Genomic DNA, 27,453 nt, shown 5'->3' on the forward strand with positions numbered 1-27,453 from the left:
ACATGAAATATACTGAGTTTGAATTATGCTTACTATGAGCTTCATTAAACCATGAAGCTCATAGTAAGCAATATTTTTTATTATTCATATTGCACATTTAACTGTGGTAAAGAAAAGCACATTGTATGTGTAAAGTATAATTCATGCTTGTATATATTTTCTAGAAATTATTTTAATTATTTATATTTATCTTATATATTTATATTTTATTTTTATTATTTTAATGTGAATTTCAAGAGCTTAAAAAATTATGAATATCATAATTTCTAACATCTTTAAGACCGAAAGAGTCACTTATGTAATTAATATTGGAAATATTAACTTCTTGATGACAAACTCTAGGTAAATATATTAATGTGTTTATCATGAACATATACTTTCTTGAAAAAGGTATACTTTTTTTTTAATATAATTGCTATAAAAATATTTGTAATTCATAATTTTAATAATAATTACCAGGTTTTACAACTTCTTGATGTAAAAGTGTAAATTGTAACATGTTATCATTGCGCATCAATGTCTAAAATAACTTTCCAACATTGATGTGCATGATAACATATGTAATTAGATTAGCTTGTTATGTTCTTTACTTTGTACTTACCTCAATTGTTGGTAATTTTGCCTCATTTTTATGTTATTTATGACTAAAATATTAAAGCTGTTGTACAATTTTGCCTAAATACTCTTTAACATATCAGAGAGACTCTTTGTAAATTTAACTATTAATTCTGTGTGCATTTAACTGAAAGAGAAAAAGTAGAAATTTGAGACTTATAATGGAAAATCTTAAAGTTCCATTATGTTTTGTATGTTAAGAAAATAACATACAAAAGAAAAAAATTACAACAGTTTTTTTATTTAAAAAAAAGTAGTTTCTTTTCCTCACAAAAATGTATCTTATTAATAGCATCTTCAATGATCATTTAACTTATATTAGCATTACTGCTTCTAAAAGTTAGATAGTTTTGAAACATCTTGTATTTCTTCTGTTTTTCTCAGTGCTATTTCAAGTTGCATTTGTGTTTGAGTAATTATTTATAAATTTTTTCTTTCAGATTAAGGAGAGATAGTATCTACATAATAGATCCTATGGCTGATCTTCCAAGTAAGGAGGCCAAATCTGTGGGCCAAGGCTCACAGAAAGGGCGTGTTATAGGGGTTTTTACCAGTGGAGGAGATTCTCAGGGTTTGTTTTTAGCCATATTTTTCTTTAAAAATTAATGTAGCTCTTTTTAAAAAGAAATAAAGTGTATTACAGTATAACCTGAAAAATCCGATCTGCTCAATTACTAAGATTTTGATTCAGAAAATTTCTGGATTTTAGATGCCATACCATTGGAGATGTCAAAGTTATGAGTCCAAAATAATACAAAAAAATTAGTTTTTTTTTTTCACTTAACTTTTAGTTTGTTTCTCCGAAATAATAAATCTGGTAACAAATATTTGTTAATAAAAAATACTGTAAATAATTGTATGTAAATAATTGTACTGTAAAAAATGTATATTTGTAAATAAAAAACACAATTATTTTGTTGTGAACCAAATGGCTTCAAAATACCTCGTAAACACTAACCTGGAAGTATAGGCAGTAAAGAGCTTACAGTACACCCTAGTGTAGAAAACACTATCTCTACTTCTTTCCTTTTCTTAATAATAGTCATGTATATTCTTTAGAGATAATTTTCACGAAATATTTTATAATTAATTTGTTTTTGTTGTATGATATTACAATTAATTTATTTTTTAAACTTCTAGTAGCAATTTTTTAAATGTGAAAATAAATTTATTTATTGAATGAATTGCAGTGTATAATGATCATTCATGTATCCATTAGGTATGAATGCTGCTGTGCGTGCTGTAGTTAGAATGGGCTTGTATCTTGGTTGTAGAGTATATTTCATTAAAGAGGGCTATCAAGGAATGGTTGATGGTCAAGATTACATTGTTGAAGCTACATGGGCTAGTGTATCTAGTATTATTCATAAGGTGTATAATTTGCTCATAAGCTCTCTGTATAGACTATACTTTGCTTTTAAAAGTGTCTTAACTGTTATTTGGTTTTGTACATTATTTTATACTTTATTTCTGAAAAATAATGTAATATGCAGAAACAGCTAAAAATTTGATACTTCAATAGTTAAAAAGTATTCATGTCAAAATGTTGTGAAAATTTTATAACCTTTTTTTCAAATAATTTTTTTTAATCCTCTTAAATATAAAATTAAGAAAAAATAAAAAATTTCCTGAAAAGCAAGTAAAATTTATTTACTTATAACTTATTGCCTAAAACATAACTAGTATACTCACATTTATAAGTGAGTGTTTATTTATTTTTTTTTTTTAATTTACTTTAATCCTCAAAAAGAAAAATTTTGTTAAACATACTTATATTTGATCTTAAAAGTTATCATTTCCGAAAAATTCGAAAAACAATATTATTTTACCAGTCAAACAATTATTTGCCTTATTAACATTTTTATGTATTTTTGTTAAAAAAAACTGATAAACTGAATTATTGTTTGTTATTATTATCTTCTTAGCAGAAATCTTCAAAAGTTCCAATTTACTTAATGCTTGCACGAATTTTTAACAGTTCGCATATTTGGAGAGGAAAGCAGAGCAGCAGATTTTTGTTTTTATAAAATTATATTAAAGGAATTTCATTTTTTCTAAAATAAATATCTAAAAATAAATACAGTGATCAAATGTATGACTTAAAATTTTAATGTAGAACTAATCATATTAGGTAGCTAAAATGACATTGCATGCCTGTATCATTTTCTAATTTGTCTTTTTTTTTAAAGTTCTATTTCGATAAATCTTTTTTTTTCTTAGAAGTACTGAAATTAACTAAAATATTGATTGCTAATTTCATAATTTATTCTAGGCACAGTAATGACTGGGCCATAGGCATTGCAGGAGCCTAATTTTTGAGGGGACAAAATTAAATTAAACTGACACAATGTTTTCTAAATTTCACCCATAAGAAGAAAAAAATTCTTAAATGTGCCAAATGCATGAAAAAATAATAATTTAATTGTTTTAACTGTGTAATAGAAATTTAAATTGATGATAATTCACAATGATTTTTTCTTTGTTTGATATATTGAGAGAGACTTTGAGAAATTTCTAAATATTGAGAGGGACATATATCCACTACCAATGAAGCCTATGAACTGGGCACTTGAATTGGTAGACCCCTGCCCTTAAATTAATTAATCAATTAACAAAATGTTACAAATGTATACAAAATTATGGTAAGAAAATTCGAAACTGTCAAAAATTAAAATTTTTTTAAGGTTATATGTTATAATATTAACGCTATAGGACAATGTGTTGAAAACTGTGCTAATTAAGTAATTTTCAATTTTATTTTTTAAAACATTTATACTAAAGTTAGCTTTGTTTAACAATGTTTCAGTTTTTATGTTTAAATTGTACTTAAACATAGATTTTGTGATAACAAAAAAAGAAGAAGAAAGATTCTTTTAATTATTTATTAATTAATCTTCTTTCTACTTGAGTGATACTTAAGTAAACATAAGTCTAAGAATTTTTTAGTTATTGAGTATTTTTAATGTTTTGCTTTACATACATAATGCAGCGTTTCTCGAAGCTTGGTACGAGTACCCCTAGGGGTATGGGAACAGTTTAGGGGGGTACGCATTCCTATGCGAAATATCTTGCAATAAACGAAAGTTTCAAAAAATTTTATTTAAAGACAAAGCTAACCATGAAAATTTACGATTACATATTTTTCTATTGGCTATTTTTTGCAGAGTTGTGATTTTTAACTTTTGTGCAATTTTCTTATAATAAAAAATATACATTCATTTTTTTATTAGTGGTACACAGCATTACGAAAAATTTAGAAAGAGTGCACAAGAATCATAAGTTTAGGAAACACTGACCTAATGTGTAGAGATATTTCATTTTTTTCATCTAAAGCAACAAAATTTAGGCCAAATATAATAAACATTTAATACCAGTGTACAAAATATTTATTGTGAAAATGCTACTTTGTTATCTATAAGTATTGTGTACCTACTCTCTCTTACATTTTTTCAACACACATTTAAGTTTAAGCTCCTCTTAAACACATTATCATAATTTTTTTTTTTTCACCTTTACTTCTCAATTTCTAAAAGCAATAATTCATAAGATTAAGAAAAATTATTCGATTTCTTTATTTCATGCTTGTTTGATGTGTTGTGGTCATTGCATCATAAATAAATGAAATTTTTATAATATTTAATAAACATTAATTTAACTTAAAAGGATTAAGTTTATTATCAATCTTAAAATTTGGTTGCAAAAAATTGTTAGTACAAAGTTTTATTTATTTAAAAGAGAAAAAAAAATATTCAAAATGTCTTATATGCATTTAAATATTGACTGTTTCTTATTTAAAGTCCAATTTCATTTAATTATGTAGGGTGGTACTGTGATAGGAAGTGCAAGGTGCCAAGACTTCAGAGAAAGGCCTGGACGCTTGACCGCAGCATTGAATCTCATTCAAAATGGAATTACAAATCTTGTAGTGATTGGAGGTGATGGTAGCTTAACTGGTGCAAATTTGTTTAGGCAAGAATGGTCTTCTCTTTTAGATGAACTGTTATCACAAGGTATTATTTAAAAGAGAAAAATGTCTTTCTAACTATCTTAACTATAACATTTACGCATCATAAATATAATTCTGTGTTTTCTTTTCATTTACTTCAGAAGTTTTTTTTTCAGGATTTAAATGTAGGAAATAATTTTTATGCTTCAAAATTTGCTCTGCTAGACCTTTTTTTTTTTTTTTTTTTTTTTAAACGAAAAAATGCTGAAGATATTTTTAAAATTTGCTTGCTGTCCTCAAGGAAAAAAAAAAAGACAAAAATTAATATTTTATGTATTATTTTTATTATAAAATAAGGGTCCTGTCATAATTTTGTGAAAAACCCATTTGTGCTTCAAAGATATGTTGAGATTTTAACATGTAAATAAATAGTTGATACCTAATACTGCAAAACGTTAATGGGAAGCAATAATTTATAGTCACAAAAAAAAATTTTTAGTGCTACTAGATTTACAAATTTCTAGAGCTGTAAGTAAAACACTTAGGATGAAAGAAAAAATAAAATAATTGTAATTCATTACTAATAAGAAAGCATACATATATTTGTGTTATTTGTAGATTTAGAACAATTTCAGAAAATACCACTAGTAAAATTTAGAAATTTTAGATTTTTTTTAAAAGAATTGTATCTTTGAAAGTGTAAATAAGATTAAGAAGGCAATTTAGTATCAGACAGATTTGTAAAAGGTCCTTTTTGAAAGAATTAATTTTAAACTGAGTTTATTTTTTAAATAGACAAGATCGCATTGAGCCCGTTTTAGATTTAAAAAAATTTTAGATTAAATATTTATAATAAAATGTTTTATGAAGGATTTCTTAACAGACCCAAATTTTTTCTAAAGAAATGCTGCATTTTCTGCAAATTGTTATCATGTATGAAAATATTTTATATTAAATATAAATTAAAATACTATTTTTTCTGTATAAATAGGAAGAATAACTGCTGAGCAAAAAGAACAGTGTCATTCTTTAAATATTGTTGGTATGGTTGGATCAATTGATAACGATTTCTGTGGCACAGACATGACTATTGGTACTGATTCTGCTTTACATCGTATTATTGAAGCAATTGATGCAATTGTTACTACTGCCTCCAGGTAAATTGAATAACTTCTTTATTTATTGGAAAGAGAATTGTTTTTTGTTTTTTTTAATTAATAACAGTATTCTTATATTTGCTTAATTATATTTATTTTATCATAAATTTCAGTCATCAAAGAACATTTATATTGGAAGTTATGGGTCGTCATTGTGGGTAAGTAAATTAATTTATTATTTTGTGTGTAATATAGTTTCCAACTGCATTATTCTCAAAATCAAATTTTAATTTTTCTATAGCATAGGATTAATTTCATTTGAATACTTCTGTAAATTAAATTATTCTTTTTTTATTTTTGTGAATAATATGCTGTGATGAGCCAGTATTGCAAATTTGTATTTTTTTTCTCCATATTCATTGAATATTAACATAAATTTCCTAAACAAGACATTGCATTCTAGAAAGATAGCAAACACTTTTTGTTCTGTTTGGTCTAAAAAGAATTTATCATTTTCTGTGGACTACAAATAGAAATCATCTTTCTAGTTATTTCATTCACATCATAGTAGAAGGTTGGAAGAAAAAACATTTTAAAATGAAATATTGTCATTTATATATTTAACAGATATATATTTAACAGGTATATATTTATTATGTAAATGGTCTTGATAATTAAACTTAATTGTGATAATTATTATTGAAAATAAGATCAATTTGTATAGTTTATTAACAAAAATTATTAAAATAAGAAATATTATGTTATTTATAATTTTTTTTTTTGACCGAAGTTAGCAATAATTACTTTGAGTAATCTAGATCCTAACGCACTTCACTTCTAAATTAATTATTTAATCTTATTATTTATTGCTTCATAGATCTGTAGTATCTGGTTTTATCATATTTGTTTTTAAACCAATCCCTTATTCTGATTGCTGCAACTGCGCTTTCTATGTTTATTGTGCTGAAGTAATTTTTTGTAGCTTTTTATTAGAAAATACTATTCCAATAGCTGTTGCTGATCATTTCTCTAAGATGAATCTTTAAAAACTATTATTATTTTTTTAAAAATTTATTGTAGTATTTTAACACTTGCATCAGAAATATTTGTTTATGATGTAGATTATTATTTACCTGTGTTTTATAATTTTGAGAAGAATAATTATATATTAATAGGTAATTGTTGTTTTTAAATTATTATACCGGTATTCCTAATTATAAACTAAAGATAGTGTTTCTAGTTTTGTTTTACTAATTTACATACGGTATTTAAATATATGTCTATTAATGTTATTATTTAATAGTTAAATTTTGGTCACATATAGTGTTCCTTTTTTTTGATTCCTAAGGTTGGCAGCTATGCCTTCTTTTTTTTAAACCAAAATTCTTTAGAATATGTTCTTAAAGCACCAAAAGAAAAAGAAAAACTAAAATATAAAAATATGAACTGTACGTACAGTGTCTTTACAGATACTAATTGATTTCTATATATTCAGTTAGTGAAATTTAGCAAATAATAATGATTAAAAAGAGAAATCTGCCTTTTTTCTAGTGTTTGTAATTGTTTATCCATTTGCAATTGGTTTTCTATTTGCAGTAAAAGCTAAACTTTGAAAATTAACTGTTAAATTTCTTTTAGAATATTATTATAATTTTTTTTCTTCAATATTTTCTGGTAGAGTTTGTCTTTCTAGTATTCATCAGTTTAACATAGTTAAGAGAAAATTGTTTAACTATCATTAAGCTTCATGACATATTTATTTTTAGTTATCTTGCTCTTGTTGGAGCGCTTGCTAGTGAAGCTGATTTTGTTTTCATTCCTGAATGGCCTCCGGAAGCAAACTGGCCTGAAGTATTGTGTGAAAAATTAAAAATGGTACGCATTAAAGTTTACTTCTTTAAATGTCATCTAAATTAATTCTTTGTCTTTTAGTTTAGTATGTATGTACATAGTCCTCATTACTTTTTTTATTTTGAACTTTGTAATTAATAATAGGTTATAATTTAAAAGTTTAATTTATTTTATGTTGCATGTGTGTTTAATTATTTAATCAGCCTTAAGCTATTTGATGTATAATATTTTTTATAGGAAAGAGAAGCTGGTCAGAGATTAAATATTATACTTGTGGCTGAAGGTGCTATGGATAGAGAAGGTAAAGCTATCACTGCTGATGGAGTGAAAAAAGTAAGTTTATTTTTCAAGATATTAAGCCCTCCCTCTTTCCACAAAATTTATGTTTATTATGTTAGCATAATTTTATAACTTGGGAGTAAACATTTCATATCTTACATGATTATTAAATTTTTAAACAAAATTTAAAAATTTCTGATAATTATTTTTTTATCTCTTAGAAAGAGATTTATCGTTTGTTGAGTAAATTTTCTCACATGAGTCCTGTAATTGATGTTGGATGTAATTTGATCTTCTAGAAAATTAAAATATTTTATACATTTTACTACTAAACGTATGAACATACATATATATACACGCACATATACATGCTTGCAAACTCTTCTGATTTCCCCGAAAGATTTTATTTTTACATTTCATGTGGTGGCATATATAACATATATATAATAGGCATGACAGCTCTCTGATAGTGTGTTTAATTGTTGGCTAAATTATTACTAAACACCTACATACAATCTCAATTTCATTGACTTTCTGGAAAACACTTTTTTGAAAAGCTTAAATTTTGGCAGGTATGTATTTTTATACATATCAGTTGATTTCAGATTGTTATTATGTTTGAAGTATTTTCAAGACTATTTGTAAAGATAATGGAAAGTAAATTTTTTATGTCATATTTAATGATCTTACTCCATCAAAGAAATGCGTGCTTGACTTTTTTTTGTACTCTAAAAATTTTAACATCATTATTATTATTTTTGTAATTTTCTATAATAATCTTTTTTACCTGGCTGCTGCATTATTTAAAATTAATACAGTGTATTTTAAGGTTAATATACAATGCCTTATTATCTTATAGTTATATAGTTTAGTTATTTGCCATGATATGTAATTTGTATGTTTAATTTAACCCATTCAAATATTTTCTAATAATACTTTCTATATAACTTTTATAATTTAATCAAAAATATTTTTGTTAAATGTATTTGCTTTAGATAATAGTTGATAATCTTCAACAAGATACAAGAGTGACAGTATTAGGTCATGTTCAACGAGGAGGAAGCCCCTCTGCGTTTGACAGAGTATTAGTAGGTATTTTTTTCCATCTTTCACTAACAATTAAATGGTTTATAATGTTAAAACAAATATCTCTCTCAAAACAAACTCTTGATAAATATAATGCGTATAATAACTGTGAACTATTTCATTAAAATTGTATAGCATATTTAATGAAAAAATATATAGTTTTTATAGCTGTTTATGTATGTGTATACTTTTTGATATGTTTATGTATTAGTATCTTTTTGAACTGTTTATGTATGTGTACACATTTTGATCATAATATAAATTTTTATTTTAAAATTATATAATCCTTGGCATAATAAGAAATTTTTAGTATACCTTAATCTTATAATTTGTTTTATCATGCATATTTTTTATCAATAAGTCTGATTAATTGAATTATTTATGTGTAAATTTGCTATAATTAATCATGAACGCCACTCTTCAGTTATGAGGATAGAATTTCGTTTCCCTATTAATATCTATTTCCAATTTGTTTATTAAATAATTTTTTTTTTAAAGAAATCTAATATTCCACTTTTTTTTTTAAAAAAAGATCAAATATTATCTGTTTAGAAAGTTCAGAAAAATAAATATTTTTTTTAGAAAAATAATCAAGTTTAATACAAGATGTAGCCTTTTAGCATAGAAAGGTACATTTTACAGTAAGTGAGCTTTAATTTTCTGTAAATTCTAGAAAACAACACTTGACAGCATTAATTGATAACTTTTAATTTAAAAAAAGCTCTATCTTGAACTTTTTTTGGAAGGGCACTCAAGATAAATTAAAATAAGCATTTCATGTGCCATATCAAGAAATAGTTTTCATATTGCGATTTTTTTTAAAATTTAGTAATTATACTTTGTGTGTGGTTTCAGCACAGCACTATTTATAAAGTATTTATTGCAATAATTTTATTTAAAAGAAATAGAGATATATTATAATTATAAATCTTGAAGGATTTTTATTATTCGCAGTGCTGTATTATTCATAAAGCTTTTATTCATAATGCTTATATTACAAATTTGTAATTAAGTGTAAAGTTTAACATTTCTACTATTTTAGTTTTTACTATTTAAATAAGCTGTAAATTTTTTATTTTTTAGAATTCTCTATTTGGTGCACATTATCTGAATTTTTCAAAGTAGCAAACAACTCTAATAACTGGTTTTATAATATCAGTATTTAATAAAATTTTAACAAATCGTCATGTTTTGATTATGCATTAAAAATATATTAAAATTGAAACGTTTAGGATTTTCTGGTTACTTACTGATGAGTAAACAATTAGGTATATGTTTAGAAAGGGCTTAGATAATTTTAAGTAAATCAATTAAAAAACCCATTTACGTTAACATTACTTTATACATATAATTTTATTTTTAAATATAATACGAGGGGAAAAAGCTAGTATAGCTTGTGTTATGGCTTTTTTTTCCTGAGTATCTATGATTTCCCATCTTTTACAAATTGAACACCTACATTTTGCAAATTGAATCTGTAGCAATCGAAGTCAACCATAGTGTATTAATTTTTTTTTCTAAAACATATAGCACATATTTTTTATGAAAGAGTTTAATAGGAATTGGTTATTAATTAATTAGTAATGTATTATGAATATGTAAAAATGACCAATATTTTGTTAACGAATTAGAAGTTATTAACTAATAAAATAAATTATTCTAACTACAGTTTTATTGTAAGGAAAATTGGAAATAAAGTTTTTAAAATTATCCTACAAACTAGAATAATATATTTTATACAAGTCTTTTTAACTTTTCATTGGTCATATTCATTTTTATAAACCAATTTATAAAATATTTATCTGCAGTTTGAAGTATATTAACCAATAATAGAGAAATAAAATAAAAACTGAAGGGATGATTTTAAATACAAACCTGTATTACTGTGAAATTTAACCAGTGTTTTTATTTGAAATGATTTTCTACAAAAATATCAGTGTTATCTGGATAAACGCAACAGATAACTGGGAAAATGACAATTTTAAAGCAATAGATAGTATAGTATTTTATTTTTGATTGTTTGTAATAAATTAGTGTTTAATTTATCAGCAAAAAAATAGATATTAGTTAAAGGGAATGTTAATGTTGTAGGGTTCTAGAATGGGTGCTGAAGCTGTGCTTGCCCTCTTAGAAGCTACACCTGGATCTGAAGCTGTAGTTGTCTCCTTGGATGGAAATCAGTCAGTGCGAGTTCCCTTAATGGAATGTGTGTTAAAAGTAAGCAATTAAATATTTGCGATGCAATAACAAAAAATTTTTTCTATAAAGGAAAAAAAATCTTATCTGGCTTACGCTTTTCTTTTATATCTCTTTCCTAAACCAACCAAGTCACCATCCAGAAATAAATAACGATTCACAGTTAAAAGTGTATCTAAGAATAGAACTCTAAATTCCTGATTGTCTGTTGGTTTGAGGTTTTGTTGGTGTTGAACAGCCAACCCGATTCCGAGTTTTGAATTATCAATTTTCAACTCCATAGCCTTGTTGTTTTGAATCTAATCCAGAAGACAAATTTCTATACAACCTCATTACAATATTTACAATAATTACAATATTTCTAATAACAAACTAGCCTTTGTGGAAGACTTTTTGATGTAATGAAACCACATTTGCATTACATGGAGAGGAAAACCTCATATCGACAGGAAAAGGATTCTGATCCATGATCTGTTCATCGCTGAAGCACTGAGATCAGTGTAAACCAGGTACATAATTTGCATCAATCAGCCATTGTTGAGATTTGAACCCCGATGACCTAATTGGGTTCAAATCAATCACCACAGCTAGATGGGTTTAATTTTATATTTTATAACCGTCGTTGAACTGCCGACCTAATTTTATGGGTTTGCGACTACTATTGTTCAACTCCGTAGCCTTGTAACTCTGAACCCAATCCAGAAGACAAGGTAACTCCTGGATCGAGTATTGGGAGAAATTGGCCTTCCATTTAATTTCAACTTTTTGATGGAGCTAACTCGCATTTGCGTTACATGGAGAGAAAGACCACGAGAACCTCCCACTGTTAGCCTGACACTGCAAGGGGACACTAACCCATGATCCGTCTACCACTAAGGATATTTCACGTCAACACTGTGGTTGGTGCAAGCGGGATGCGGAATTCGTATCGACTGAGATTCGAATCCGCTTCGCCGCATCAGAAGACGAAAGCTCTATCCCCTGAGCCATCACAGCTCAAACTCGGTTTAAAAAAAGCAGACTCACTACCATTATCCGCAAATCTCTGTAGTTTGGATAAACTAGTTACTGTCAATCAAATGATGGCATATGTTGATTTGATTTTTTGTAACTATTTGATTTTTGTGTAGTGTAAGTGAGTTGAAGTGTGATTTGCAGGCTTTTGATAGATTGCCAACTTCTGCCTTAAGGGAAATAAAGTAGGGGGGAAAAAAGCTAGGTTTTAAATTGGCAACCAAACAATGAAGAATTTTTTATACATAATTTATGTTTTGATTCATATGTGCTGTTCTTTTCCTTTCCAGAGAAATTTTATTAATTCTTCGCTTTTTGCCTTACATTGAAATTTTACTTTCGAAAGCATTTTTTTTTTAAATGTTAATGTGAGTTAAAAGAATCTAGCAGTACTATGTTTTATAACATCATATTTAATTCTTTTTTTGTTTCATATATTTTAAATTATTATTATATAAATTAATAATTGTTCTTTTTGACCAGTAACTAAATTTTTTCAATTTCTGCCCCTAAAGAAGAGTCAATTTGTTGTGTCCGATAACAATCAGATTCTATAGTTAAGATTTCTTCTTATACCCTAATCAGTAAAATTCTTTAATGTATTTTAATTTCTTCCTTTTAGACAAAATCTGTTGCAGAAGCTATGGCTAACAAAAAATGGGAAGAAGCATGTAATTTGAGAGGAAGGTTATGTATTGTGTTTTATTATTAACATTTTCCTGTTTATTTGCTTAAATTATTATGAGTTTTAAAAATAAAATACATAAGTGATATTTCTTTACAATATTACAGGAGTTTCACTAGTAACTTGATTTGTTACAAAATGTTAACTAGAGTCAAACCTCCTGAAGGTACCTTAGATGCTACGGGCCAAGCAACAGTAGGTATCAAAACTTTTATATTTCTAGTTTAGTAATCTTTATCAATAATACTTTTAGTATTAAATCTTTTATGTATTATAATCTTACACTGTCTTCATAAAACTATTATATTTAATTTTTAGAAAAAAAAATTGTGTTAAATGTTACACTAGTGTTTAAAGTTAATCTTATTTAGTAAATGCAAAAATGTGTAAAATTATACATAACTATTGAAATTAATATATATATTATTGAAAAAGAAAAATTATTCAATCATTCCAATCAAATAAACAGATATGATGTTTTGTAAATCTTATTTCATTTTAGCATACTTTATTTCTATATACATAAAGTTGTTCCAAATTAGAAATTTGCAACTAATTGTTTTTTTAAAATTTATTACTTTATAATACTTCAAATTTTGATATGTTGAATAATATGTAGTTTTATAGTGTTAAGAAAATATAAGGCAACAGCAGGTTGAAAAATTCCTAAATATGAGAAGTTTCCATACATGATCATACTATGCATTGTCTAATTTCCGTTTTATCTTCTTAATGATGTAATTTATTTCATGTTATTCCTGTCAAACTTAAATTTTTATAAAGTTTATTAATTTTTTGTTTGTATTGTATGAGTGTAGAGTCATTTATTCACATACAAGACACATACGTTTATTTATATTATTATTTCTAATTTCTATTATAATTTCTATTATTAAAATTTATGTTATTATTTCTTACTATTATTATTTATTTATAGATGTATAACTATGTCTTTCTTACTCAAAATCATTGCATTTCTATTAAAAATTTAGACCCTTTATTTTTTTAAAAAAACAACAGTCTGTATTTCCAGTTAGACAGCTTATTATTTATTTAATCTGTTTAAAAAAGAAAATAATCTTTTTCAAATTTCTTAAATGTCCATCAATTACTCTTAGTTATTATAAAATCATTGTCATTTGAATCAATCTTCATTGCACCAAAAAAAAAGTTTTAAAAGTTACTATAAATTGAAAAATTTAATCTTTTACAAATACTTTTAACATCTTACCAAATTTCCAAATTCCATCTTACCAAACGTTCAAACTTATATCTTTCTTAACTTTAAAGTAAACTTGAAACACATCTCAATTATTTTATTGTGCTCTTTAAATTATTGATTTTATAAATATTTTTATTTTACATAACTTACAGCATAAAATATTAAAAATTGTAAGGGTTCTGATGAATTATTTTCTTTTTTTAATGCTAACGAGAGAAGGATTTAAGGGTATGTAACTAAAAAAGTGATGATCACTGTTTATTAATGTTATGATTTAATTGTAGAAATACATTACTATATAAAGTTTTGAAAAGTGATTCAAATTTTATTTACTTTTAATTTATTAATTAACATTTTAGTTTTTGAAATCATAAAATCTGATAAATTAGAATACTTATCTAATTTTCTATGATTTTCATTTGTTTGGATAATGAAATGTTTTAATCATAACTAAACAAACAACTTATATATCTTGCTATTGTATATTTCTAATAAAAAATATATAATTTACGAATATTCAATAAAACAAATAAATTTGTAGAACGTTTAAACTTACCTTCCACATTTTGATGCACAATAAATAAAATAAATTAAATGGTTAATGTTGGTTTTAAAAACACAGAATTTTTTTTGACACCGTATTTAAGGTATTGGTAAATAAAACATTAAAGCAATAGTTAATTCTACCCACGAAAGCCTTAAGAGACTATCGTTTATTTTTATTCCATTATTTTAGCTTTTTTGATTTAGATATCAACTTCTTTTAAAATCGTTAAAAATATTGATTTTAATCTTAACATTTGAGAAAAAGTTTTATTCTAGCTTTCGTTTGTGGAATTAGGATTTCTCTAAGGAAAGCACACGTTTACTAATGTATATATTTTTGTAAATTGAGGAATAGATTATTTAAAACCTAGGTTCATCAAATGAATATTAAAAATAAGTATAAAAGCTCTTTATTATCTGATTTTTCGCAATTAAAAATTTATACTCTTAAAATTTTATATAATAACAGGGGTCATTCCAGACTTTTTTGGAATTAAGAAAAATCTATTCATAATTTTGTAAATTTGCGAAACTGATTCTATAGAGGAAAAAATAACTCAGTTTGCTTTAAAATTATGAATTAAAGATATCATTAATCCCATTTTACAAACGAAAAGTTTTGTGGATGGTTCGTTTTTAAAATACAATATTTTGTGAAGGGTCCGCTAAACGACTTTGATTTTTCCTAAAATGTCTCATGAATAATGAATTTTTAATAAAAGATATAAACTTCAAAATAGATTTTTCAATTACAAATAGTTGAGTATATAAGGTTGTCTTAAACATAAGTATGTAAGTTTACTCATAAGTAATTTTCATTGAAAACACAGGTTATTAATAAATATAGTCTATAGATAGCAGTATATTATAGTGTAAAAATTTAGAGTGCTCTATAAAATATATAATATAGGGCGGGCTTTGTTAGGAACAGTATAGTTGAGATGAAGTTTTTCTGTAACTTGCACCCTCTGTAAAAATTTTCAATGACTGTTTTGCATAAATGAGACTGAATTATGTTGATACAACGCTTAATTTTATTCTTCAAAGCCTGGATGATCGTGGGTCTTTTGGCAGAAAAGTCAAACAGCACTAAATTACATGGTCTTGGTGGTGATTCCTATCACCAAAACGGGACATTATGTCATGAAGAAACGCCACAGCAATAAAAACATTTCATTCTTTGTTGTAGTGAATTTTTAATGAACCTGAACTGTTTTTCTTGTTGGATGCCTTCTAGTTCTCTATAACTTCTCACTTTTCTTGAATCTTGCGCTCATAAACTGTTGTTGGTTGAATAAATTGTTGCAATTTGTTATTATACCTGTAAAACAGAGTAAAAAACATAAAGATCTTTATGACTTTAATAATTTTAGTATTAACTTATAGGGTAAATATACATTTGCTGTGATGCATGTTGGAGCACCATGCTGTGGAATGAATGCTGTAGTGCGCTCTTTTGTTCGATGCATCATGTTTAAAGGTGATACAGTTCTTGGAATTCATGATGGCTTTGATGGTCTCATTGAAGGAAATGTGAGTTTCTCATTTGTTCTAAAGTTTATTCTTTTAAAAATAAGCAATTTATGTTCGTTTAAAAAATATAGTTAACTTATGATTGCATAGATGCATAGAATTATTGCTCTTAGTTTATTAAAATTAATTTGAAGTGATTCTTAGTATTTCTTATGAGTAATTTAAATGTGTGTATCCATATAAATAAGGCCTATTATTTAGTAATCTGTAATAGGAATAAGCAATAGGAATAATATTAATTAAGTAATAGGAATGGTAAACATTGTTCTGTTTATTACTCCCCTTAATACTAGGAAAAGTCTTCCCCAAAAAGAGTGAATGGTAGCATCATGTTTGTGCTATTTGAGCACAGTGGCAAATCAGTCAATGAATTTTATTTTTGTGATCTTCGAAATTTATTTTTATTTTGAAATTGAAATTTTAGTTTGAAATTTATTTTTTATTTTAGGTTCAGAAAATGCATTGGTCGGATGTAGCTGGTTGGGTTGGACAAGGAGGTGCATTTTTAGGAACAAAGAGGTAGTTAAATCTGATTTTTAAGTTTTTACTTCCAATTTTTTTTTTTTATAAAAAAATAAAATCTACATTTTTTTCTTTTATTTCTTGTATTTTAACAGAACATTACCTGCCACTATCATAGATAAAGTTGTTGCACAATTTAAGAAATACAACATTCAAGCCTTATTAGTTGCTGGGGGTTTTGAAGTAGGTATTATGAAAAGTTAAATTGTATAAGGCATATTTCTTATCTCTAAACATTTTAGAATTACTCTTTTAATTTAAAAAAAAATATTTATAGGCTTATCATGCGGTTCTCCAACTAGCTGAGCATCGATCAAAATATCCTGAACTATGTATTCCAATGATAGTAATTCCTGCTACTATTAGTAATAATGTGCCTGGTACAGATTTCTCACTTGGTTCTGATACAGCCCTTAATGAAATTACTGAGGTATGATGTTAAAATTGCCTTTGTCTTTTAAATTATATTTAATTGTTCTCATGTTTTAATTCATACGACAGTTTAAATTGTCTTATTAATTTGACCTTAATACTTTAAACCTTCAATTATCTCATAAAAGGATTTTCGCCTATTCTATATATGGTAAATATTTAGACGTCAGCTAACTATTTTCAAAACCCATTTTCACTTTTTTTAAGAAAATATTAACTCACAAAAGTAGCACAAATAATACATTTTTAGTGGTATTTTTTATTTTTTTTTTTTGTACATGAACATCAAAAGTCTGTTACTGAATGGTAATTAGTAAACTAGTAGAAAAATAATCTTTAAGCTAAAGTAAGCTGTTACTGAATGTCAAAAATTTTATGACATCCAGTTTTATAATTTTTTTAATACTTTATTTTAGAAAAATATTTTTAAAAAATTTAAAATTGAACCAGGCAGAAAGTATCTGCTTCATTTCAAACACCAATAATCATTTATTAGCTAAATGTAAGCCCTTAAATTTTATTGTGAAAGTGTGTTCTTTATTTATTTATTATTATTATTTATTTATTTCCAATGGCTTATTAAAAGACAATTGAAAATCAGAAAGATAAAAATAAATCTTTAAGTGAAAGTGAGCAGGGCAGCTAAACAAGTCAGACAAGGTCATCTCTTTGTGGAGATCATACAAGGAACAAAAAGTATCTGGAACCACGTTGATGCAACACAGGTGTTTATTCAGGCAATCGTGTCCAGATATCAGAGAAAAAATGGCAACAAATTTCATCCTAATCCTCTAAGGGAAATTAAGAATTTGTTTAAGCCATGGTTTATTGGAATTGGTATTTTTGAATACTTCGCTGAAGGAGTCCCTGAAGATGTTCTTTGTTAGACTTTTACAGGAAGTCTGGAATTAGATCTCTGGAGGACAGAAGCCCCTTTTTTTGCTAGGAAACTGGTTGTGTCTTTTCCCTGGATACCGCTGTTGTCTTATTATTACTGGCTAACCAGTTGAGATTTAAACAATTTTCGATGGTTAAAGTACTAAAGTGGCTAGGTTTATTAATTGATTGAAGTGCAGCCTTTGAATCAGATAATATAACTTTTGAAAAGGAGTCTGGATGTGACCAAAGTTGTGACTGGGCCTGGTAAATGACCGCAATCTCACCATCGAAAGCTGATCTGTAAGTGCGGATGAGAGTATAAATGCAAAAAAGTTCACAGTAAACACCAGCTCCAGTGTTAATGCAACCACTCACTTTTGAACCATAATATAAATTCTTAACCATTCCTCCTCATGATAAAAGGATTCCATTGTTTTGAGAGCTCTGAAAACTGCATCACTAGGTTCTGCCTTTGAGACATTCATGATTCAAGGTGAATAGAAAATCCTTTATCAACAATAGGGTTGATAGGAAGAAAAAAGTGTTCAGCCTGAAAATTTAAATTCAACTTGGATATAAAAGCAGCAACTCCTTAGAAAAATACAGTTTGTGTTTTCAGATATCTTTCGAAAAAGACTATAAGTATAGACTATATATTCCACTTAGTCCTTTTTTGTAAGCTTGACATGGTCTACATTAAAATTTAAAAGCCTATAAAAGTACTTTCTGTGAACGATTGCAAAAATTGTGTATTTTTCACCAATTCCAAACAAATTATAATTTTCAAGGTTTTGCTTGGGAAGATGATGTGAATGAGTTTTATACATTTTTAGTGTTTTTATAAAGGTTAGTTTAGTCGTGTGTAATAATTTGAATTAACTTGTCCTTTAGATCTGTGACCGAATTCGACAAAGTGCTCAGGGAACAAAAAGACGTGTATTTGTGGTTGAAACAATGGGTGGTTACTGTGGATACTTAGCAACTTTAGCAGGTTTAGCTGGTGGAGCAGATGCAGCTTATATTTTTGAAGAGCACTTTTCAATTAAGGATTTAATTGGTGATGTTTACCACATGCAAGCTAAAATGAATGAGGGCATTAGTAGAGGTTTGATTTTGAGGTAAGGTTAAATTATCAATTATTATTTTAGCATCTATATGTTTATGAAATATTATCTTTTCTAATTATTCTAATAACTGCATGTTTTCTTGAATATTTGAATGCTTTTTAGCTAAGTATTGATTAGGTAACTCGTCCATAGCAATGCAAAATAAATTATTCACACGGTGAATGCGGTGCAAGAATGCTTGCCTGTATAATCTTTTCATTTTAAAATTAACTGAGACGACTAAGGAATTCCCGAATTGAATATGAGCTTAATTTATTTTGTGAAGGTTTTTTTTTTAACTTTATTTATTTATGTTATATGGGAAGAAAAACTTTCAACAGTCAGTCTAACTGCAGACTCTTCACTCACCCAGAGCTATAGAAACTGTTGAGGAAATTCTATGTCAAATGTGGTTGATTTTGACCAGTAGCAACTGTCAAAACAACTTAAAATTTGGTCAGTAACAAGAGTTCTATCCCCTGAGCTTTCATGGCTCATTGTATGCTCATTTTGTTTTTTCTTATACATTAGATGTTCAGCTCTTAATGCTCAACTTTATAATTTGGTTATTTTGAACTAGTTTCCGAAGAAAAGATAATTGTCGAATAAACAGTTAGAATAAATTTCTTTTAATCAGAATTTTTGAGTGTAACTTACTGTTAATTGCAATATATGGCGAGGGAAACCACAAACCTCTCCCAATTAACCTGACCATAATTAGACAGATATCCATCTACTGGAGGTATGCCAGTGTTGTAGTTTGGATGGATGGGCCAGGAAGAGTATGCAAGTTGAATAACTATCTTATGCCATCAGGAATATTTTTTTATAAATATTTTTATCACTTTGTCATACGTTATTTCATCAACATTTTAAAGTGATTACAAATTTATGAGTAAATTAAACTAAAGCAGTCAAAGTTGGATTTAGTTTATTACGCTTTGCATATGACGAAATTAAATTGTTAAATTATAAAAATGATATAACTAACTACTTTTTTCCCTTATCAAATGGATAAAATGCTATAACTACATGAGTTTTTAATAATGGCAATATTTAATTACTTTATTTATTTTTAAGTTCAAAAGAATTAAAATTAAAGTGTACTAAATCATAATGCAGCTATTACAAAATTATTTTTTCATTCATGTATTTTATTTGAGTATTTAAGACAATAATATAGAATGGAATTTTATATACCTTCATTTAGAAAGGAATTATTTCCGATCATTTCTTACAATCTGTTATCGCTAAACTTGTTTTTTTTTTAACCACATATAGAAGATTTCTCTCAATGAAATAAGTTGTCTGCAAAAACTATTATAGTATTGAATTTTAAAATTCTGTTATAATTTTTTTTAATGGAAAGCACTGTTTTGTTCTTTTGTAATCATAATATTTTTTTTAATTTCCTTAGCAATTGCAATTCATTTTTAAAGTTTTTAGATGAATTTATCTTGTAATTTTTGTTTCAGATATTTTAATTATTTGATAAGATAACCTTAATTATTATAATTTGTTATTCAATCTCTAGGAATGAAATGGCTAATAAAAATTATACTACAGATTTCATTTTTCGCCTATATTCTGAGGAAGGTAAAGATATTTTCAGTACAAGGATGAATATTTTAGGGCACATGCAACAGGTTAGCACAGTAAACCTTTTTATTGTTTCTTTTGGCTCAGTTTTAATCTATTACTTTTTTATGTTGTCAAATTGCTCTGTATAAAATTTACCAAGAATATCTTTTCAGTTTTTTATGCTACTTATCTAATAGAAATAAATAAATTACTATATTGTCAATTACTATTTTGGATATAGTCTAACTTTGAACAGTGATGACAATAACTATCAATATGGACTTTTAAACTTTCTTTAATGGACTTTTTCAAAATACCACAAATTAATTCTTTCTTTAATGCATTTTTACTGTCACTCGGAAAAATCTTTCAAAACAAGACAAATCCTCTGCCTATTTAACAAATTTCAACTTTTTATTTGCATTTGATTAGTAAGAATGTGCATTTTAACTATTTCTGAATTCAGTGGAAGAATCAGATTTTTACTATCATGTAGCATTTTTCTGATATATAGGGGTGGTATATACCACCCCTATGAACTGGCAACTTCAACTCATATGAGTTGAAGTTGCCAGTTCCATACCTGCTAACTCTTCCGGAAGATTTTATTTTCATATTTAAAGTGGTAGCAATACTCATGTTATTCCAATTAACTTTTTGATTTATAATGTTAATTATAAATGAGTTTGACCACCACTACATGTAAATAATTGCAATAAATATATGAAAGTATAATAATTCTTGCTCAAGTGAATTTCAACAGGATCAAAATATAAATATATTTTTGAGTCAGATTGTTTTTCGTTTATTGTTTTACAACCACTCTGAAAATCCATTCTCGGCAAGACTAAAAGTTGGCAGGTATGCAGTTCACATCGCACCATCAGAGTTGCAAAAGCAGTGGTAAAAAGGAAATTTATCTTGGAAATCTGAACTCTCAATCTCCATGACCTCTCTGGCCAACAACAGGCCTTTATTGGAGTGTTTTTTTTTATTTATTTAATTTTATTTATTTATTTATTTTTGCAATTTAGTACCCACAGTTACATTGTAGACAAATATTAATAATATTATAGGTACAACCAGATTAATGTCCTGCATCTTATTTCAAACAAACATATTTAAAAAAAAAAAAAATCTCATTTTAATCATTTTTAATAGTTATGTATCTTCTAAACAACTAGGGTGGAAGTCCATCACCATTTGATCGCAACTTTGGAACTAAACTTGCAGCAAAAGCTGCTGATTGGTTAGTTAAGGAAGTTCATGCACATACAAAGGGTGATAAAGTATATTGTGATACTCCAGATACTGCTGTACTATTAGGTTTGTTAAAAAGACAGTATGCCTTTTCTCCAGTTCAAAACTTGAAGCAAGATACTGATTTCAAGTAAGAATGATCACAGTCAATTTCCAAAATTAATTTTAATGCTAAATGTTTGTTATAATGTTAAAATACATTAGTTTTTGTTTAAAATTTGGATTTTTTGAAATTATGAAGTAGCTGTCCTTTAAGAAATTTCATTTTAAGTAGATACATAGTTTTATTGAAAAAATTATTTACTTATTTGTGATTATATTTTGGTAATAGTTTTCTATTGCAGCTATCAAAACCATTTTTTTGCATTCTAAAATTACTTATCAAAGTAAGTTTAGAAAATGAAAGAACTTATTTCATTTTAAATATTATCTTCATAAAATTTTTCGAAAGTTATTTCTTTTAATGTATTCAAAAATTAGACAGAATTTAATTAGCAAAAGTTCAAAGACTAAGGAAGACTTTTGTACAAAACTGAATTTTTTATTCTATTCAAAATATTTTCAATATAAATTTTTCTTTCTTGAATTATTGGTAGGATTGGACCCATATACAATATATCTAATTCTGTCTAATCTAACTTGATACACTCTAAAAGACTTTTTTATTCAAATAAAAACTGAAAGCAAACATCACTTGAACTTAAATGCAGAATTTATTTGATTTATATTTCATTAGTCAGTGGGAAGTAGATTAAAACTTTAATCCCAGAATACAACCATTTTGGCTGGCCATTTTAGAAATTTTTTATTTATAGGTATGCTTTTTTTTCTCATCAAGCTAACAATAGTAATGTTTACTTCATCTAACATAGTAAATAACATTCAAAATGCTGTTTGTTGAAATATAATAAAAGATACAAATTGTTTTAGAATTGCTTGCCAAAGTTATCACGAGGTGGAAACCACTTAGCTTATACATGTTGCACATATGGTTTTTAGTTTTATTATTTTTTATATTTATGCTTTTGTTTTAATAGGTATGATATACTGCGATGCTTTTTCTATATGTATGTTAGTTTAAAACTATTTATTTCCATTTGTTTTCAAATAGTAAGGCATGATAATGTTTCTTTGTAATTTTCTATTATCTTTATTTGTCTGTTTGATTGTTTTTTTAAAAATAGTCATATAAATAATATTTAATGCATGCAATTACATTTTGCTTTTAGAAAAGTCGTTGCTTTTTGTTTCTTAAATGGAACTAACGCTTTTTGTATATTTGTGAAGTCTGGTGTAATAATGCTGGAATGGCAATTGCTTTAATAAATGAATTTCATTTCAGGAATCGTATACCCCAACATCAATGGTGGCTTCACCTCCGAGCTTTGTTACGGGCTCTAGGAACCCCTGTTAGTTACCTGGTCAAATCAGGAATTACCCCATCCCTAGCGGATGTTGAAAAACCGCTAGAAGAACATGTTGATGATGTTTCTGCTATTTAATCATATTTTTTAAATATACTTCCTACCTAAATCAAATGAGAGCATTTTTTTTAAAAACGAAATTGTAGAAATGTGTGCAAATCGTAATGTTCTCAAATAAAAGCCTGAAATATTTATGTCAAAAATAAGAAAATATAAATGTCTTCAGCTATTGCAAAATTTTGTTTAATTATTTCAGTCACAAAAGAAATTTGTGTTCATTTTTTTTCCGAACAATTTTTTTCTTTATTTTAGCATTTATTTCAATAGGCAACTTTGTTTTCATTTTTACTTAAATTTTTCTCTATTCTAAAAACTACAAATTATTTCCAAAAACTTCCAGATTTACATGGAATCACAAATAGATATGGCATTCCCTGTCAATAATTTAAAAACCGCATTACAAATATAATTTTTTTTATAGATTCTTAATATTAGTGTACAGAGACACGTGTGCACTCCTAGCAATAGTCACAAATTGGTAATTTCTTCTATTAATTTACTAGCTAATCCTCTCTCAAGACTTATTCACCATATTTTTTTTAAAATCCTGATCAGGGGACATAGATAGCACTGAAGCTGGAGCCCTCTGTATAAACTTCCAACTAATGAGAGGGCTTTCAATTGTGAAAATCACCTTATAGTTTGGTTGCAGTGATGAAAAAGTTTAAAGCAGCTACTGTTTATATATTTTTTATTTTGCCATAAGTATGATGTGCTTTTTTTGAGAGTATTATTGTATACGTTTTGTTTGAAAAATACCAAACAAAACAAAATTGTTTTTGTTTAATGGTGTTGTATCCTATGCCTGCCATAGTCATAAAAACACTTATCCCCTCATTTTAAAATGAATGTTCACACACACACACTCTGTGTTTTATTATAAAGTGGTTTTGTCTATCAAGTCCTATTTCAGATTTTCTAAACAACCCACTACATGATTTATTTAATCATTTTGTTGTATAAATCAGAAGAATCTCGTGTGATGTTCTAAATGTACCTTTTAATTCATTATAATTTTCTTGTTATGTTTTGAGTAATTCCACTTTGTTTTTATTAGACCTTTGTTTGCTTTCTTTAAATTTTTTTTGTTATTGCTGTTGTCCAAATCGTTTAGTATAAAAATTTATAATTTGGACTGTTGTTTTTAAAGTTTTTACCTGATCTATAATTTTCTAGTTGAAAATTCAAAATGTTTTATGACTGAAGAAAGAATTTATTTAGTTGTTGGGTTTTGTTTTTATTTGGTTATAAAATTTATTAAACTTTAAATTACAATTAGTATTTTTTTAAATTAAGAGTACTCTCATGATAGAGAATCTTATATACATCTGTGATATATTGAATTTGAACAAGTTATTTAGATCCAATTATTTAAATTATGTAGAGGTAAATAAGTTGGGTGAAAGTTATAAAAATAAGTAGCTTAATTGCAATGAACAAAGTTGTGATCTTTAAATACAAATTTATTTCATTATTGGAATAAGTTGACAAACTCAGCACATATGTCACAAAACTGCACATTAATTTTGCACATTAAATGTTTGCGAAATAACTTTTATTATCATCATTTAGGTGTTAAAGGGACTGAAAGTTTGTTTGATCTTCAATCCTATTCCTTATTTCCCATATTTATATAGTTTAATTTATTGATGTTCCTATAAATATTTCATCTTATGAATGATATGTTGTGCCAAATATTAGAAGTATCTTTGTTTATCTAATATAATAATGGCCCATGCAGTATTATCACAAATTTCTTATAACTTTTATTTTGATTGGGAAATATTTCTTTCATGCTGTTATTTATTAAATTTCAAATATATTTTTTGATGCAACTATTAATTATTTTCTGCTTAGATTCTACCTTTTATATCAAGGTATGTATAATTCCTGCTGTTTTAAAAAATATTTTGACCGCAGCAACGTTTTGTGTTCATGTTTATTTGTGAAACATGATAAATTTTCAATTCTAAATTTTATATACTTTGTAAACTAGTAAAGTAATTTATAATAATTAAAAAATTTTGTTTTTAATGTTTTAATAAAAACAAATATTAAAATTGATAGAAAAAAAAAGTTATATTAAAATACATTATTAGTACTTAATTCTATGAAATAAAATAAAAATTTCTTAAATAAGTTGAAATTTTCTACAGTAAAATGTGAAATTCTAAGAGCTTTGCACTCTAAAGCATTATTGTAGTTTGCCTAGAATTTTACTACCACGGAAGCCAGCATTGAAAGTGTATTGAAGTCAGTCTGAAAAGAGGTGGGGGAAAAAATTATATCACAATTTAAAGTATTTGTTAATGAAGACTTGTCAGAATGTCATTTCTGAAATTTTATTACAATGTTAGAATAGTATTTGCTAACTTTATAACAAATTATATAAATTTATAAAGAAAATTACTATCTATTGAACAACTTACCCTAGCGGCAGAATAACTTGGGCCTTCATTGGACCAATATTCATGAATCTTGGCCCAATAAGGGTTCAAAGGGCCATTATTTTCCGATATTGGCCCTATGTAGAATTGTCCTATTTACCCAATATTTCACAGTCTTTTACAACCAATGTAGGCCCTATATAGGCCATTCTAGGACCAACATGTAAAAAATCTAGACATCCCAATATTGGTCTCTCGGTGCATGTTCTTATATGACCCATATTGAACCATTTTTGGGGCCGAGGTAAAATTGTTGCTAGGATCCTGTTGTATATCATATTTGAATATCATAAAATTGTGCCTTGAGTATGATTCAATTATTATCTCTGTTTTCTGAAATTATAAAACAAATAACTGATTTCAGTTGATTTTTTTTTCCATTCTGGGCATTACTTGCAGATACCAAAATGTCTAATATTTAATCAATAAATATTATTTTTTCAGACATCATTTGTCAAGAAAGGAATGGTGGCTACAGTTGAGAACACTAAGCAAAGTTATTAATCATCTTTACCATAATGAAATATAATGTTCTCTTATGAAGAGTATATATATATCCGTATTAAAATTAACATTGTATTTTGACATGTATTATTTTTGATCAAATATTTCTGTTTTAAAGTATTTTATGCTTGTATAATTTGATATTTTACACCTATATTTTATGTTTTTAATGCATATTTCTTTGGAATCTATTTGGTATATTATTTATTGCTTACTAAAATTCAAGGTTTAGAAGGAAAAAAATTTATCTGTAGTCTAGTCAAATGTTTTTAGTTTAAAATTTTTTTTATTATCATTTTTTTATTTAAAGTATTTTTGCAAATATTTAAGAATATTCAGTTTTATGGGAATAAAGAGAAGTGTGAATTGATTGCTAGTCATATAAAAGTAGATATGTGCTTTTGGAAAATATATTTCTAACCTTAAAGTATATTTTGAGAAATATTCTTACAGATTGATATACTGCTGTTTACTTCTCCTTGTGAAATAAAGTTTATTTATCACCTCTATATCCAGTGTGCTAATTTATTTCTTTTAATAAGCAATTGAAGAGCTTTGTAAGAGAAGTTTAAAAGTTATATTTTTAAAGAAAAAACTAAATTTCTTGAATCTAATTTTTCTTAATATATTTCTTATAATTTTAATCTTGCCAAAAATCTCACTTAAATTTTATCGAACTATGCAACATTTACAAGTTTTCTGAATCTTACAAAATTTCATAGATGTCAATGTATGCAGATACTGATTAACAGTTTTTCGTTGTTTTTAAAGTTGAAGAAGGTTCCAAGTCCATTTGGAAGCAAGCAACTGATGCTACCATTAGATATACTTCTTTTAAGCATAAACTGCCAAGAGATGTAAATGTTAAAACATGAGCAGTTTAAATTAGTGTTAGGACTTGTTAACAAATTCCTAGGTATATTCTTTTCCTCGCTATTGTTAACATATAAACTTTAAAATTAATTTACTCAAATTGATTTAAATATCTTTTCGAACCTTCATTCACTCAGTTCTTCAATTATTTAAAAAAAAAACTCTTTTTTTTTTTGGCAATTGATTGTGTAAAACAATAAGGCTCTACAAATTTTGAAAAGACTAGGGTGCGAAATTTTTACTCACCAGCTAGCCATTGGTTATAGAATATTTATCAGGCTGGCGAGTAAATTTT

The 27,453-nt window shown here is 26.4% G+C and overlaps 1 protein-coding gene across 7 annotated transcripts in view; it reads left to right on the forward strand.

Annotated features, from left to right (window-relative positions):
- The window catches only part of LOC107445992 (ATP-dependent 6-phosphofructokinase), a 32,394-nt gene extending 5,600 nt beyond the window's left edge, over window positions 1-26,794 (forward strand). For 4 of the 7 annotated variants that reach the window (XM_043047675.3, XM_043047679.3, XM_043047680.3 and 1 more), the window contains exons 3-21: window positions 1,056-1,186; window positions 1,835-1,986; window positions 4,436-4,625; window positions 5,553-5,718; window positions 5,832-5,876; window positions 7,425-7,533; window positions 7,747-7,842; window positions 8,784-8,876; window positions 10,966-11,091; window positions 12,707-12,771; window positions 12,877-12,964; window positions 15,924-16,070; window positions 16,519-16,589; window positions 16,688-16,775; window positions 16,870-17,022; window positions 18,795-19,021; window positions 20,544-20,655; window positions 21,775-21,980; window positions 23,193-26,794. In XM_043047675.3, the coding sequence (XP_042903609.1) occupies window positions 1,056-1,186; window positions 1,835-1,986; window positions 4,436-4,625; window positions 5,553-5,718; window positions 5,832-5,876; window positions 7,425-7,533; window positions 7,747-7,842; window positions 8,784-8,876; window positions 10,966-11,091; window positions 12,707-12,771; window positions 12,877-12,964; window positions 15,924-16,070; window positions 16,519-16,589; window positions 16,688-16,775; window positions 16,870-17,022; window positions 18,795-19,021; window positions 20,544-20,655; window positions 21,775-21,980; window positions 23,193-23,352 (2,425 nt within the window). In that variant the 3' untranslated portion in view covers window positions 23,353-26,794. The remainder of the gene's footprint in view (window positions 1-1,055; window positions 1,187-1,834; window positions 1,987-4,435; window positions 4,626-5,552; window positions 5,719-5,831; window positions 5,877-7,424; window positions 7,534-7,746; window positions 7,843-8,783; window positions 8,877-10,965; window positions 11,092-12,706; window positions 12,772-12,876; window positions 12,965-15,923; window positions 16,071-16,518; window positions 16,590-16,687; window positions 16,776-16,869; window positions 17,023-18,794; window positions 19,022-20,543; window positions 20,656-21,774; window positions 21,981-23,192) is intronic. The other 3 variants (XM_043047682.3, XM_071177496.2, XM_071177497.2) reach the window with 1 other exon arrangement.
- Window positions 26,795-27,453: the final 659 nt, after the last annotated feature.

This window comes from Parasteatoda tepidariorum, chromosome 2, assembly GCF_982258835.1.
Source record: "Parasteatoda tepidariorum strain Cologne lab strain chromosome 2, Ptep-v5.0, whole genome shotgun sequence".
In the NCBI taxonomy this organism is placed as follows: Eukaryota; Metazoa; Arthropoda; class Arachnida; order Araneae; family Theridiidae; genus Parasteatoda; species Parasteatoda tepidariorum.